This window comes from Vitis vinifera, chromosome 11, assembly GCF_030704535.1.
Source record: "Vitis vinifera cultivar Pinot Noir 40024 chromosome 11, ASM3070453v1".
In the NCBI taxonomy this organism is placed as follows: domain Eukaryota; kingdom Viridiplantae; phylum Streptophyta; class Magnoliopsida; order Vitales; family Vitaceae; genus Vitis; species Vitis vinifera.
Genome location: NC_081815.1, coordinates 18,662,603 through 18,680,170, shown reverse-complemented (window position 1 = coordinate 18,680,170; position 17,568 = coordinate 18,662,603). Strand labels below are relative to the sequence as shown.

Genomic DNA, 17,568 nt, shown 5'->3' with positions numbered 1-17,568 from the left:
ATTTGCTTTCAAGCTTGGAATGATCTCATATTGAACTTAATGGCCATCTTATCATGGAGATAACATAATTTAAAGATACGAAATAATTATGCTAAGATGGTATTGGTGAAAATCTTATTGATGATTTCAATAAGGAAATTTTTTATATCAATCACGTATCATATATAAAGTCAAAATCAAACCTTGAAAAATATAACTAAATGTGAACGATTGACTAAAGGTAACAAAAAAATAAAATTTTTTTGCTAGGTGACCTTCTATGATTGAGTGACATTATTTGTGTGGTACCAATAATAAGATATAAATTTAAAATCAAAGTTAAAATTTAGAAATATGCATCAAATTTTTGTTTTATAAAACATGAGATGATATATGAATGAAGACCGACCTCTTGTATGTTAAAAGGACTATTAATTAATAAGATGTCGAAGTTCGTGATGAATGACAACTAAGGGAAGAATAGACATGAAAACTCATAGGTTTGTGGACCCTTTGGTAAATGGTATTGGTTTAAGGGCATGGGCCCTATCTTAGGTGGTGTTGGCTAAGGCATGAGTTTATTGTCTCTTAATGTGCATACCTTGCAACTAAGTCAAGTGACAAAGAAATGTGGTCCTCCTTTTCTTCCTTGCTAGACTCTACTCTTAATTACAATCATTTATTGTTTGACATTTAATCTCTTTTCTTCTATGCTATATCATAGAAAAGAATGGTGGGTCCTTTGAGGTCATTTTGAATCAATCTTTTTGCAAGAAAATATGGTTTTAAAGTTCAATAACAACTTTTATTTATATATATAATAACAGTGATTAACTATTTTCAAATTTATAGTAATTTATGAGATGTTAAGTAGAAAAATTATCTTTTAAAGAGATGATCTAAAATACAATAATTAAAAAATTATTTTCGAATTTATAATAGTTTATTAGATATAGAACAAAAAAGCGTTTTTTAAAACAAATAACTTTAGAGGGTGTTTAGTATATGAGAATAGGGAATGAAAAATGAATATTTTGTTTTTATTTCTATTTTTTTAATGAAAATAAATTTAATGATTCTATTTCTCTTATTTGGATAAACCTAGGAATTCAAAATTAGAATTATTATTTGTTTCTATTAAAATATTTGATAATAATAATAGGAATGCGAATGAAAAATAAATAAATTGACAATAATATTTTTTTTACTAAATAATAAGATTAAAAAAATAATCTTATTATAGGATGAAGAGGCACCAAAGTTTAATGAATGAAATCTAAGGATAAAATAATAATTTTAGTTTTTTTTTTTTTTTTATGGAATGAATGAATCAAAATACTACCTACTTGCGATGAATTAAAATCTCATTTATAAATGAAATTTGATTTCTATCATAATCATTTTTTATTTTATTTTTATATTCATAAAATTCATCCAAACATCATAATAAAGGAGAAAAAGAATGATATATTTATTCTCACTTCTCGTTCCTACGTAACAAACACCTTTTTAGTATAATATAATTATACTTATGGAGTCTTTTAGAGATATTTTCTACAGGGTGTTTCACAAGCTATCATAAATTTGAAAATAATTATGTAAGTCTTGTACATCCCAAATTATTATTGTAAATATTTCATTCAATAAGACCAATAAGACCAGTGTACAACCAAGAAATGCCTCTTAAGGGAAAGCAGCTCCAACAGCCAAGTGGGTGGGTGTACACCCTCTGAATGTGCCCACTTCATCCACTCATCATTAATACAAGTCTACCAACCTCTCTTTTTAGAACCCTATAGCATCAATGTTGTACAAGAAAATTTAAAAATTCTACTATGTAGTCACTCTCTTTGTACATATATATGATGTCATTAGGTGGAAAATAATGCAAACCATTGAAAATTTCATTCACAAATTGGCCACCACTTCACATTAAAAAAAACAATTGCGTAGGGTTGTTAATCAACAGTTCAAGATGTGGACATATGATATAACTCCTAGATATTGATGGTGTGGGAAGTGATCCAACCACCATTTGAGACCAATTCCATGCATTGAGGACATGATCCAAGTAGAATTGATGAAGAACCCTCACTTGGTTTAATTTTTTTTTTTAAATGTATAGAATGTTAAATCTATATTGGATAACTGGTTTGGAGAATAGTTTTTGAAAAACTATTTTTTAATGTTTTTTAAAATAAAAGTCTGTTTGAAAATTTAAAATATTTTTAATATGTTTTAAATACAACTAAAAGATGTTTTGTGGTTACTAAACGTATTTTTCTATTTTTTTTTTATTCTTAAGAACAAAAAATTGTTATAAAAAGTAGTTGTCAAATATATCCTAAATTTTCTATTTGGTTTTTTATTTTTATTTTACATAATTAATCCATTGATCCATATTCATGCAGCTTTTTTTATTTAATTTTTAATTTTTAATTTTTTATGTTATGAGCATTGAACTTATCATGGGAAGTAAACTAACTCTTAATTAAATGAAATGAGAATCATTTATTTATTTGGGTTTAGAATAAGGACTAATTATAATGTAAAAACTCACTTAAGAAATGTTATAATGAACTAATCACGATATTTTCTTAATTGTCAAAATGATTGTTGTTTGTACAAATTTCAACTCATGTCATTAATAGCTCATTTGAGAATGATTATGAAAAAGTTTTTCTTATAAAAATTTAAAATTATTTTTAAAATTATAGATAATTACTAAAACTAATTCTTGGATTAACACTTGATGGGATGCTTATTTAAAAAAAATAAATAAATAAAAATTTGTTACATAACTAGTTATTAAAAATAATATGAAAATACTTTTTATTTATTCTTATTCAAACATCTAAATATTAATTAATTCTCTATAAATATATTTTTGATAAAAAATTATTAATTATTAATAAAAATATTATATACTAAAAACACTTTTTCTCAACCCATGCTCCTAAAATAATCATTAAAAAAAATATCAGGGTTGCTCTCATTAGATTCTAGCATCCAACATGTCAAAAGGTTCTAATTATGCTATCATTCTCCTAAGCTTAGAAAATTACGGAACCCATTTTTAGGATATGGTTGCAGTAGTGGTACTACTATATATATATGATAGTAATAATAATAATAATTTGACAACTTTGGAGGATAGGATAAGGATACATAATAGTATTAAATGGCTAATCAATCCCCATCACTCATGGTTGTAAATGTCCTTTCCCACGTCCGCAACAGCTACACATTTTCACTCCTAAAGTCAATCCAATCAACCATTATTATTATTATTATTATTATTACCTTCATCTTATCATACATGTTGTTGGATTTTTTATTCAATAAAAAAAATTATAATATTTGATTTTTTTATTTAATTAAAATTAATATATTGATATCAATCGATATAATTAAATTTACTTTAATTATATTATTTTATATCGATTAAATCACTATCTTTCAGCTATTCTCGGAATGTCATAAATTTTATTATATATTTTGATGGATTTATGTCAAAAGTTTGAAATGATATCCAATCAATACCATAATTTTTTTTTATTGTTATATAATTGATCACTATTTGTACTATAGTAATGTCACTCTTTGAGAAATGATGGCTCAAAAAATAAATCCCGTGATATGAGTCCATATGTCTTTACATGAGATATATCGAGATTGCGCGTCACTTCAAAATGAGAAAAATATCGACTTTGGTTACGCTTGCATAATTGGAAGCCAATTATTTGTGGAATGAGATATCTAAAAACTTTAAATTAGAAAGAATCATTTAAATGACAAAGCAAGAATGAGTATCAAAGAAAATATTATAATTTTTAACCTTCTAAATTATTATTATTATTAACTCTATTATTCCTCAAAATGAAGTGCAATATTCTTGAAATGAAATAAAAACAAAAGAGGTTATATTAAAATTAAGAATGAAATTAAATTAAATCTCCATGAAATTTGGTAAATTATATTAAAATTAGTAGCAAATGTTTGATTAAATTCATCCATTATTGATTGATATTATAAAAAAGAATAAATACTCTTTTATATTTTAATTTAGATCGACAAGATTCAAACAAGATTCAATTCAATTATTGGGTGATATTATTAAAAAAAAATCAATAATTTTATATTCAATAAAATAAATATAAATTATAGACTCAAGTGGTTGGTGGTATATTTATTGTTGTATCTTTTATACAACGTGGTATGGTGGCGTTTTAGTAATTATGAGGAACTTGTATGGTTATTATTGGAAAACAGATGACGACCGGGATCTGATGCGTCACGTTAGTGGTATCAGATCCGCGACTCACGTGAGGTTGCCCTCAACAGCCGCCACCCTTTTTTTTTTCTTTTTTCTGTGGTGGCTCTATAAAAGGTTTTAAAAAATTCCCTCTTTGTCACTATGGGAATGATATTATTTTTATAATTTTGTGGTTAAAAGTATTTAAAATATTTTGAATATTAACTTGACCCTTAGAATATTTAGAAATCAATTCAATTAAATTTTAATTAAAATATTGATTTTTTTATTATATCATAAATTGATTTTTAAAAATATTAATTGATTTAGAGGCTTATTTGATGTGATCGTTGACTATTAATGACAAAAAATTATTAAGAAAATATGACAAAATATAATAATTATATTTTATTTTATCAGCGGTATTAGAATTCGATCCAAACAAAAAATTATCAAAAAACCACTAACTTTTTCATGATTGAAATTTATATATTATTAAAATTAATAATAATAATAATAAAATATATTATAAATTTAAAAATTATTTCATTTTTTTAATCATTTAATAGATTAGATTATTTTATAAATAAATAAATTATAAATATTTTAATTTTCTTAATTTTATTGACATTTCTATAAGTCCTTATGGCTAGTTTAATTGATTTGATAAGATATGATGTTGTATTTTTTAAAATATCATTTGCAATGAAATATTAAATCCAATGATATCATGGATGTGTTATTTTATACTTATAATCAGTAAGTAAAAATAATAAAAATATTATTTTTCATTAAAAAAAATCATGAAATCTCCCATGTATTTAGTATTATTTGATAATTATTCTATAATTTATAATTTAATAAATAAAAATATTACATAGTGTAATTAAATATACAAAACAATATGTATAATTTTACTATATATTTTATACATGTTATTTTACTTTTTTTTCTAATTACAAATTTGATTTTTCTAACAAAAAATCAATTTGGCTCTGAAGTTAAGGACCGGGTAAACCTCTGGGGAGCAAACCCAAGACCGGACCAACTGAGCTACCCCTCAAGATTATATTTCTATCATATACTTGTCTAAAATCAAGTGGGATAGCATCTATCACAACTTGACCTTCTATATAGATATTGTCTATTTGGAGTGATTAAACTTACTAGCCTTAAATTATAGCTCATGAGATAATCAATATATACATATTATCATATATTTTTTCATTACTAACAATTATCTGACATAGATATTGTTAGTTTTGAACGTACTAGCTTTAAGTAGCCTTGAATTAGAGTTCATGAGAGAATCAAATTATACATATTTTTTGCTAAAATTGATCATAGCATCTATCACAGCCAATTATCAAATATAAATATTGTTCGCTTTGAATTTATTAGCCTTCATAAATAATAAAAATGTCCTCATTTTAGAAAAGTCACCCAGCATTAAGATCAAACTGATACGAAATCTCACATAAGTTGAATTCTCAACAATTCAGGAATCATCAATTTGTTTGTGTTAATCAATGCATAGGATAGCAGGACTGTCCTCTCTTCTACAGCAATCCCAAATCCAGAACTTCTTTGAATCAATTGTCTGATAAAGAGTGGAAATGAAGTTAAAATGAAATCTGTTCTCATCATTAAAGAATCTTAAATTACATTCTCATGGTCATTGACAAAGAATCTACGACTCTTTCCAAATAAAAGTTTTTTTTTTTTTTTTTTAAATATTTCAAGAATGTTAATTCACATAGGCCACAGCAGAATGTTAGAAGAATGCAATTCTGGAAAAATTCTAATCAGGGTTTTGCTTTGAGTTTTAATAAGCTTAATAATCAATAGTTGCAAGTAGTTTTCTAATCTGCAGTACTTAAGACATACCGTGTTGATGGATCTGCAAGTTTAGATTGTGGTGTCTGGGAATGGAGGCAAACCCCAATCATTTGGATTGAAATCCAGTAGGGAGCTCAGAACTTGGTCTGCAGCTTCGTGAAAAGAGATATCAAGCCTTGGATCTGGAACCATAACTGCATACCTGTATGAAGAGGGATCAAAAATGAGAAACCAAGACTGCCCTTTAGAAGAAACTGCAGTCATAAACATTTGTCAAGTTAGCCTCTTCCAGCATAGAGGCAACCAGGATAACAAATAATGAGACAGAAACTTCCACTAATCTTTGGTCAGCCAAATTTTTGGAAAATGGCAAAAGCATTATAATAGCCTACCAATCTTCAGGATAACAAAATCAATATTTCTACCGTTTGAAGGCCTGGAAATATTTGTGATAACACATTTGAAAGCTACATCAGTTGGTATGACCATCAGAGCAATAAAGAATGTAAAAGCTCCTATGACATTTTCACCTTTTAATAAATGAAAAAGGCATGGAAATGTGAATAATTGATTATTAAAAGTTATGACTTTAAAGTTTTAAGATTTTAGGAATGCAATGCTGCATGCCAGTCCCCAGGCTGGATTCGGAAGAGAGAGGAAAGCCAGTTTAAAACCTTAAATGAAATCCCAAACAAAAGTCTTAAGCAATTATAACCCATCAATTGCCCATGATTCATGGATTGTAACTTATCAGAGTGTAGCAAATGAAGAAAAATCTAGCACTTCTTAAATATTGTAAACAACTGATGTGGCTCAGAAGCATACTATCATAAGATAGAGCCCACAGACCTTATGTAAATGGGAAGAAATTGTGTGTGTGGGGGGGAGGTTTGGTTTGTTGGGGTTGTGGCATTTTTTTTTCTTTTGTATATGGAGGGAAAGAAAATAAGGAAATGAAAAAAAAAAAAAAAAAAGGTGAAATACAGAATTAACTTAATGTTCAAAATTTTCTCATTATTCTCCAATTTTATTGTTCTCGTATGTTTTTCATGGCAAACAAGATAATTACAGGTTCTGTCACTTTTTCCCTTTTCCTTCTACTGACTAAATCCTAATGGTGCATTCTGGTTTCCAGAGATCAAAATAAGAGAAAGAGACAAGAACTCCATGACAAATTTTCTTCAAGAATTTCAGAGGATGTTTTTGCTTTTCCAATCAAATCTAATAATAACTAGCACAATGCAACAGAACACACCCCACACCCGCAAATCTAAACCGCCCAGCTCAGGAAGGATATGAAAATCAAACCATTTCTTTTAAGAGAGTAGCTAGGGATTTTACAAAAATAAAAAATAACATTCAAAAACAGAAATAAAGACTGCAATGTACCAAAAATAAATAAATAAATAAAAACATGATAATAAGATCTTACAAGAAAAAATACACAAGATAAGAAAAGGAAAAGAAAATTTTATCTGTCATAGTTTTGGGGGGAATTTTCAAGCAACCTAAACAAGGGTTTTTAGAGGAATACGTGATCAGGTGTTTAGAATTTGAAGGAGCACTAAATTAAGAGTTCAGAATGCAACAGAGCAGTATATAATATTCTCTCTAAAACTTTGGGAGGGTCACCTATATATATATATATATGTGTGTGTGGGTGGGTGGGTGCTTAGAAGGAATTTTTGAGCTACAGTACATTTCCAATAGAAATCAAAACTTTTTCTGTTGTATAATATGTCCAGCTCAACACCTGCAAATCCTCCCACACTTAAGATATGGGAGCTATGCAAATATTTACCTGATATGGGAGCTATACATCAAAAATCCTAACAATCAATACAATTAAGAAATGGAGCTATGCAAATATTTACCTGATTCCTTTGAAAATTATTCTGAAAGGACAATTTCTTCTGAGTTATATCCATGAATTGAGGACATGACACCCTAGTTACACTAAAAAATAAGACTGAAACCATACCCCCTGGTTCCTATTTCCTGTGTCTTAAATAACATCAATTACAGAATAGTTTTGATTGTAATACTAAGCTACTATGACACAAAGTTAATTCCTTAATCAGAGTGAAGATTTTTTTCAAATTTGTGCCATTAATTGACTAAATAAACAGTTCAAGTATATCTCTAAATTTCTAATAACACAATAAACAATGTATATGCATATAAAAGAATGGTCTAAAATAATTACTAACATCCCAGCATTCTTAGCAGCACCAACTCCAGAAGGTGCGTCTTCAAACACAAGAATTTTTTGTGAATCTACCGGACCACCCTGTTCATCCACAAATTTTCATGAGCTACTTACAACATCATTTGATATTGATATTAAAGAGCCAAGTAAGAACATAAAAGTAACAGAACCAACAAAAGATAGCATGAATAACCCAAGAAAAGTTACTATCATCAGTTAAACATAACAGAGAGCATCCACTAGACAATCCTACCTCAAATCTTCTGGCAGCTGCAAGGAATATATCTGGAGATGGTTTTCCCTGTTTAACTTCTGGATCATCACCAAGAACTACATGATGCATCAATGAAAAAACTTCACCATGTCTTTGTGTTTTCAATTCAAAATGCCGTCTGTGAGAACTGGAAATACAATTTTTCAGGTAAATAATGCTGGTCAAATTGTTTAACTTTACAGTTTCACCAGTAACATTTCAAAACTGGCAGGGGCAATAGTACTTATCTTTCTAGAAACAGGGGCAATAGTACTTATCTTTCTAGAAATAGGGGCAATAGTAAAGAAAAAAAAAGTAAGATATAAAATAACGATTAATTGTACCCTGTTGCCACACAAATCGGTATTCCACTTGCATGAAGATGTTTCACCAAACGGCTGGCCCCTATATTACAACAGAATCAATTACAGAAATGTGTTAAAAAAATAGTTTCAGAATATTAGAAACAAATAGTAATAATTAAGATAGCAATGATTGCTCTTAAGATTGTCGTGGGACCAAATAACTTGAAACATCAACTACAAGCCAATGAAGCCTCCATTTGTATCATTCAATTTATTCCTAGAGATTATACATAGTTTTAAATAATGCAGTGTTTTAAAATGCCAAAAGACATGCGTAGCAAAATTTTTCATCGCAAATCACCCAAGTAGAACCATCTCTTTTAGTATTTTATTGGCAAGAAAACCTTTTAAGATAAACACATTAATTACATCTCTTTTCGCTAGAGCAGACCCTTCCAACCCAACATTAGGGCATATTCAGATTTCTTTCAATACACACAAGCTCATGAATGCCATGCATGACCAACTAGTGGTATGCTTAATATCAAAGGCTGTCAATGCTGATCAAGGCAAACCAAATAACCCAATAAGGCCGGCTTGAGAGTTTCTTGAAAATTCAAGATTGAAAGGACATCCATCACACCCAATTCCTCTGCAAGGAGAACTCCCTTATTGCTTCAGGAAACTAAAGTTATTCCTTATGGATTACTGATCCGACATATGGATAATAGTCAAATTTGGGTAAAGTGGCCATTGATTTTTGCTGTTCCACATTTCGGTTTCTAGTTTTACTAACCCTTCATTGCTTGTGACAACACTTATAGAAGGCATCTACAGAACTTTAGCATTGCTGTCCAAATGCCTAAATTTAAACCCACCCCATCATGGGCTTGGATCATGGTTTCTCCATGCCATGAGGAGTGGATGATGCTAAGACACAAACTCAGATATGAGGAAGCCTCTATCCAAAGGCTCCAATTGAAATTAGTAGTTTATTTGATAAGGGGCAGTTTTTTGTAAGAGTCTATATATTTTTTTTTTATCAGAAACGAAGAAAAATATATTAATAAAAGATACTAAGAGTCTATATATATGCTTTGTACTCTTTTCTTGAGGAATGAGACACCCCTTTCTTGGGTGCATATAGATGAAATCAACCTGGTATCTAAGCAAGTTAGATCCGGAACCCCAACCTTAACCCTATATCCACTACCATGACACACTACAGTAATTTGCTACATTGCCTATTATAATGGTCTCCAGTACTAGAGCCTATGTGATTGGTTGTATCTTGTGATGCAAGTATAGTACAAGTATGTGTTAGCGCTGAAGGTATCCTAAGTTCCTAACACCCCTTTGTTTCAATGTTAAGTGCTATAGTCCCTATTTCTTTCTAAGTGCAAGTATGGTGTCTAGTAGCAATCATAAATTTGGAGATAGTGTTGGTATTTAGATTACTTAAATAAATCTTAGGAGACCTAATTATTTATTATAGACTACAGCCATGAGGATGTATATTGGGGCAAAAGGAAAACTAAAACATCTCATGGAAGATCCTCCTCCCCATGAATCTTAAAGTTTTGATGAGTGGCAACACGATGATGCCATGATAATAACATGGTTGTGGAATGGTATGGAACCCTATGTTCATGTCAATTTCATCTTTTTACAAACTGCAAAGCAAATATGGTATGTAGTTAAGGAGGCATGCTCTCAAGAAAAAAATATTTTGAGAATCTATCAACTGTATGAAGATATTTCTGGGGCAAAGCTGAAAGGGAAACCTTTGAGTGAGCACTATACATGCCTCAAAGGGATGTGGGAGGAATTGAATGCTATCAACCATTGTCTATTGATATTGAAGTTCAAAGAAGGCAAAGAGAAGAGTTTCAGGTTGCCAAATTTATTTCGAGCCTTGATTATGAATATGCTCAGAACAAACATAGTATACTTGCTAGTGATAAGTTACCATCTCTCAGCAATGTTTATTCTCATCTTCAACACATGGAACTACAGTCCTTTCCATCGGGGAATGGTATTAAGGATACTCCCGTACTTGCATCTATAGGACAAGGTAGAGGTGGTCCTCCTATTCAAGGTTAAGGACAAGGTTTAGGAGAAGGCAAAGGTAGAGGTAGAGGTAGAGGTAGAGGTAGAGGTAGAAGTGATAGGCAATGCTCACATAGTGGTAGGACTAATCATACCTCTAATAAATGTTGGGATAAGTTTGGTTGTCCTACATGGACTAATCAGGTTGTCTCCTCTTCCACTGATGTTGTTGATGTTCCTACTCTTATTCAACCTGCAAGTAGTAGTAGGGAGTCTATTACCTTATCTTTTGATGATTATAACAAATTGGTGCAATAGTCATCAAAGATTTCCTTGTGATCCAACATTAGTGGTCCTATTGCTACCTTAGCACATTCAGATACACATGCTCTTTTTACTTTTGGTTACTCTTCTTCTCCTTAGGTTATAGATTTGGAGCTTCTTGTCATATGACTAGAGAGTCCTCCCAACTTTCTCACTTAACTAAGGCTTCTAATTCATACTCAGTCCTTCTCATTGATGGATCTGCTTCTTCCATCCTTGGTCAAGGAGTGGTCTATCCCATTCCCTTGTCTTCTTTTAAAGTTAATTTTGTTCACTATGTACCTAAATTTCCTATTAATTTATTATCTATTAGTCAACTTACTAAACAATTTAAGTGTGTTGCTATCTTTTTTTTTCCTTCTCATTGTGTTTTTCAAGATCTCCACATGAAGTGGATGATTGGTGTAGGACTTGAACAAGATGAGCTTTATTATCTCAATAGTCAGTCTATATTCTAATCTAATGGTAGAAAGATGTCCAATGTTACTGCTCTCCCTTCGTCTATTACTCCTCTCCAGTAGCATTATAGATTAGGTCATGCTCCTTTTGAGCAATCACATTCCTTGGAATTGTCTCTAAAGTTGTCAAATGAGCCAAGTCAGTCGTGTGAACTTGGCAACCATCATAGATTATCTTTTCATCCAGGGTTAATAATAGGAGTCCTAGTCCTTTCACATTCCTTGGGCGGATCCAATTTCAATGGGAACTTGATGAGTCAATCCAGCAACAGGTCTTGCTTTTACTGCTACATCGGGAAGCAACTCCATTCTATTGTGGTATATAAACACACAAAATTGGAGGAAAAATCATTACTTATGAAATGTTGCTCATCCTATTATGTTTCATATGAAAGTCCCAAAATCTTATTAGGGGATGCTATTTTGATTGCATTTTATTTGATAAATCAGTTACCCTCCTCTATATGCATCAGAAGACTCCATCATAAAACAGGGGGATGCTATACTAAGCTGATGGATTTAAAAATTTTCAAATCTTTGCACCTTTTTTTCGAGATCAAAACTAAGAAAGTGGCATTTAAGCTTCTATGAAACGTGCCTTGGTTGAAAAATTCCCTAAAAAAACTCATCACCTCGAGCTTAACATAATCCCGATATGATTACCAAAAGGCCATAGTGAAACCATCTAATTCCCACACGGATTGGAAAGGGCAACAAAAACCTCCTTCTTTGAAAAAGGCTCCTTGAAAGTGGTCTTTCTAATCCTCACACATCCATTTCAAAGAAAATCCATATGAAATTGTTATATCCTATCCAAAACTTTAATTGGGACTTTCAACAAGGAGAAAGAATTAACTGGATGTTGCTAAGTGAAGCTTGAAAAGGTCTAGGAGACAGGCTTTATTTGATAAATCAAGGCACTCAGCAATTTCCAGCAATTTCTTTTCCATAATAGGTCCCAAAACTCAATCACACTAGGATTGCCTCCCTACAGAAGAGTAAGTTATACATACATAAAAGTTCCATGCCTTTAATTGCTTTTGTTGATTGGTTGGATTCTCATTGGGGGAGAGTAGCTTTTTGAGTTCCCTCTTGTTTGTTTGTGCCTTTTGGCAACTGTTGTATATGTCACACGCACTTTGGTGCATTATCTCTTTGGGCGTTCTTATATAATATACTCACTTTATTTACCTATCCAACTAAATAAATAAATAAAGCCCTAAATGAGATATAGATTGCTAGATACATTATTTTCTAAGAAAATACCCAAAAGCAGACTGTTGGACAAATTAATCTTCATACCCAACATTCTCTCAAAGAATTAAAGAATAAGCCCAAGATTTCTTCAAAATTGAATTATCATCAGAAGTTATTTCCTACATGGTTCATACTTGAAGATAATTTAGCCTCTTCATAAAATAAACTTCTTTTATAGGCATCTTTAGGAAAATAACTGTTGCAATTTAATTATCCAATGAGCAAAAATGGATGAAAACTTCTAGATATATTAATGCAATCAATAATAATTAATTGTGATATTGTCTTTTTACCATTTTTGTTATGTATTTTGCAAAATTTACCACACTAAAAATCATGATACACAAGATTGTTTGGCTTGTTGCTTAACAACAGTGTTATTTTTGTTTCCCTAGATGATCAACATTACAGGGAATAAAAAGGCATCATTTCTTTACATGTAGGTTAGAGAAGCAATTTTACAATGTCACTAAAGATAAAATAACAAAAACCTAGCATTGCCTTAATCATAATCTCTTGAAAGTTGCAAGACTTATCTTAAGCAGAGTGAGAAGTGAAAGCACAAAGTGAAATGAACTACAAAGCAGAGCTAATAGAGAAGTAAACATGGGATGTAATGCTCTAAAATCCAATACCTGGCATGAGCTCACTTGTTGGAAACAATTTCCGTAGCATCTCCTCTCTTTCCACAAGAAAGTCCTCAGCTGAAAGAGAGTCACTAATTCCAGTCTCTTCAACAAAGACCCGAGCAGCTTCTATTGCCTTCTTTCCCATCATCTTTGCCTTGAGGGACCAATCAAAAGTTTTATTATACCTAGCAAGTATAATTTCCTGGACCTCAGTATAAAACTTCTCTGTGTCTGCAGAAATAAAAACCAAATCAGCTCTTTAGTTTCTTTGCTAGAAATTTGGCATAAGCAATTAGTCTGTAGACAATTAATTAAACAAATCTCAGTCATAAAAGCAACATAAAACTAATTTCCAGATTTTTTTTTTCTTTGTAATGATTTAGACATGTTCATAACTGGAATTAATTGTATATTGGCATTATAGGGTTTGAATTGGTAGGTTTTAAGGATAAAAAATTGCTAGAATTCTGGAAATTAGTTGTTGGAAACGTGTGCAATAAGAAAAACTGAGCTTTGGGCTGAAGATAGGGATACTGTTGCGACTTGAGGAATATGCTAATTTCCCTTTTTCCTTATATAACAATTATGCCTTTTAGAAATTCTCTAAAACCAATGTGAAGTGATCAACATATTGATTCCCCAACTAAGAATCCTCTAAAAGCAAATTCTGTATTCACCTCCAATGCTTTGAATCAAATATCAAGAAAAAATTTATAAAGTTTTTGAAAGATGGATTTCCAAGGGGACCAATGAGTTTCCCTCACTAAGACATCAGCAACACACCCGTTTTCGGCTAACAGTAATTTGCTTTTTATCACAAAGTACTAAACCTTACCTTTGCCTCCTTTTTTCTTTTATGTATTTTTCTTTCTTTGGGAATTAAACCTAGAATCCCCACCCCAATCCATTGCCACTTGACATACCTTCATCTCTTGGAAACCTCCACAACTATTTAGCCTCTCTTTGTATGATTTGCATTAACAAACACTAGATCCCCTAGGACCCCACAAGTACATCAACAAACGATGTTGGACCTAAGTAGCCAATCAAAAAAAAATTGCACCTAAGTAATTGGCCTCTCCTGAATGCATCCCCTGATCATCTCAATTGTTGAGGTTAACTTCAACTGGAATTCAAAAGATGGACATGAAAAAAAAAATAAGGATGTGAACAAATGGGGCTAGATAGGGGAATTGTACCACCTAAAAAGAGAACTCCACGAACTCAGGGCCTTTTTTACTCAACCTAATGGAAGACCATGAAACATCAAAGATCACTCACTAACTCCTGGATCTAGGGACAAGACTAAACTGAAAAGAAGATAAGGTTTGCACATCAGTACCATCCACCATTGTAACATTGTTATTTGGCCAATGGATAAAAATTCCCCAAAAGTGCTTTCGAAATGCCTCAAAATTGCAGACTTAGATTCCCAGTGAACCAGCATAAATTTATCCATAAATCACTAAAACTTCTACAACAAAAGTAAGATGACTAGGGCAACGATCAGTATTATCTATCACTCCTATCCAGCAACACCATAAATCCAATGCAGCAATGCTGATTGCTTATTCGGATCCTATGTGGAAATCCCAATTGCTACCGTTGTGGTGACAGGAGACAAAATATTGGGAAACGGATTTGGTAATAGCATCTTCCAAAACAAATGTAACAAGTAAAACAACCGAACCATTTCTACCAATCACATTCCACCATAGGCCCAGCTAAATCCCACATAGGTGACGCAATCGACGCTCCTTCAACAATGAAACCTCACCATTCCTCTTCGAATATCTCATCACTCCTCAAATTGAATCCGGACAAAGGAAATCAAATTAAAGACTTCCAAATTTTATCTTCTTTACTTTCCTCTGTTTTCTCCGCAACCAAACGGAGCTTAAAAATAGAATATATAAAAATATATATATAAAAAAAAAAAAGGACACAGACTGCAAGAATGAGAAATGTTACCGAGCAAGAGGCCGTCCATGTCGAAGATGACATGAGAGATTGAAGTTTTGGGTGCCATGGAGAAAGCGATCGCCCGGAATCTGAGGGTTGGAGGACGAAAAGGTGTAGCGTTTCTCCAAACTCCAATTGGGATTCTGATCCCAAGCATCCACGATTTCCTCGACAGTATGACAAGCGCTTTCAGATGTTTTTAAATTATTAAAACCAAATACAAATAAAATACTTAGGGCATGTTTGGTTACCATTTGGAAAACAGTTCTTAACAGCAGTTATATCCGTTTGAAAATTCGAAATATTTTAATATGTTTTATAAATAAATTTTATGGCTAGTTTTTTTATTTTTAATCATTCTATATATTTATATAATTATTTTTTAAAACAACTATTAAAGGCAAGTAAAAACAACTAAACAATAAAATCTTTGTTTGATAATTGTTTTTTAAAACCGTTTTCTAAAGTTTTGTAAAATAAAAACCTGTTTAGAAATTTTACATGTTTTTAATTTTTTTCTTTTAAAAAATTAAATATATTTTAAAAATAATTTTTATATTCAATATTTTATTTTTAATCATTATACATGTTTATATAACTATTTTTTTAAATAACCATAAAAAAAACAGAAAAAAAAAAACACAACTTTAAAAACATCATAGCTATTTTTGGTTGCTACTTCTAAAATCTATCATGAAAAACAATTTTTAAGGACAGTTGTAGACACCCCCCCCCCCCCCCCCCCCAGAGGAGAGAAAGCTTGATTATTATCATTATTTTTTGTTGCTTTTCTGACTGCTCTCGGGCGGCTAGATGGGACGGGACGGACATGGCTTGGTGAGGAAGACACAAAGAGGAGAAGAAGAGAAAAGGAAGAGAAAAAAGGGAGATCTGCAGAGGAGGCTTTTCTGGAGACAGAGGACAAGGAACAGAGGAATAGGAGGAGAGGTGAAGGAGGGCAAGGCTGCTGGGAGAGGGGGCGGGAAAAAACACAGCAGTTTCCTTGCTCATTTTCAGCTGGAGGGAAGCCTTTCAGGTGCACTTTCTGGACCACATATCTATTGCAGTTGTTTTACTTGATATTGCTGTGACTGTGTTATCAATAATATGTGCCTTGTTCTTCATATGAAATTCATTTAAGAGTGACCTGATTCCTTTTTATCTCTCCATTGGATGCCTGAGTCATATCTTCGGGTCCTGTTTCAACCTGGTTTTCCCACCTGTACGTGAACCTTCTGACTTCAATATAAGATGAGGCTCATGCAATTGTTTTCTTGAGTTCATTTGGATCTGTTTTAGTGTTTGCTCATTTGTTGTTGATGCTCTGTTTTTTTTTATGGCCGTGCATACCCATTATGCCCAACACCACTCACGTCTCACATCTTTGATTCCTGCCACTATCCATTTCATGTATTCCCTACCCATTTATTGCTAATTTTCCCTTGCACCTGAAGCCCCACGTGCGCGTGCCAGTCTTACTCATCCAAATACCCATTAAGCTCATTGTTCATGTTCCCATTCCACCTTAACACCACACCCATATCAGTCTATACCATTCCTACCCGTATATATGTCCCCTAAACCCACTATCTTTAACCCGTTCATTACACTAGTGCGGTACCCGGCATTGCACCCCCACTTACATATTCGCCTCATTGCCAATGTTGGTTCCGGTGGAGGTGGCGCTCCCGTCTCTACTGCCGCTCTGCTGGTGGTGCTCCTGCTGCTGCTGTCGCCCCTGTAGTTGAGGAAAAGAAGGAGAGCACGTGGACGCGCCAGGAAGAGGATACGCGTCGGCTGCCGTTCTCTGGCAATTTTTCCGACATGGTGGCATCGCCGTTGCTGCCGTGGGGAGGTGGCGAAGGTGCTGAAGCCAGGCGCGGGGGAGGGAGCCAAGCTGTGAAGAAGATTGAAGCTTGGGCTCGGGCTGGAGTTGGGGCACCAGGCCCAATGTTGTAATGGAAATGGCTGTTTTGGGGCTTGCCCATTGGTGGCAGATATTGGGCTTGAGAAGCAGCCCAGCCCTAGCAAGCTGATGGAGGGCCTTAT

At 32.3% G+C, this 17,568-nt stretch overlaps 1 protein-coding gene across 1 annotated transcript; it reads right to left on the bottom strand.

Moving 5' to 3' along the window:
• Positions 1 to 5,597: 5,597 nt before the first annotated feature.
• Positions 5,598 to 15,729, bottom strand: LOC100246255 ((DL)-glycerol-3-phosphatase 2). Its single transcript, XM_002270550.5, has 7 exons — positions 15,529 to 15,729; positions 13,564 to 13,788; positions 8,880 to 8,940; positions 8,536 to 8,683; positions 8,284 to 8,363; positions 6,122 to 6,275; positions 5,598 to 5,834 (listed from the first exon to the last, which is right to left on the bottom strand). The coding sequence occupies exons 1-6, from the start codon at positions 15,674 to 15,676 to the stop codon at positions 6,143 to 6,145; spliced, it is 795 nt and encodes a 264-aa protein (XP_002270586.1). The 5' UTR covers positions 15,677 to 15,729; the 3' UTR covers positions 5,598 to 5,834; positions 6,122 to 6,142.
• Positions 15,730 to 17,568: the final 1,839 nt, after the last annotated feature.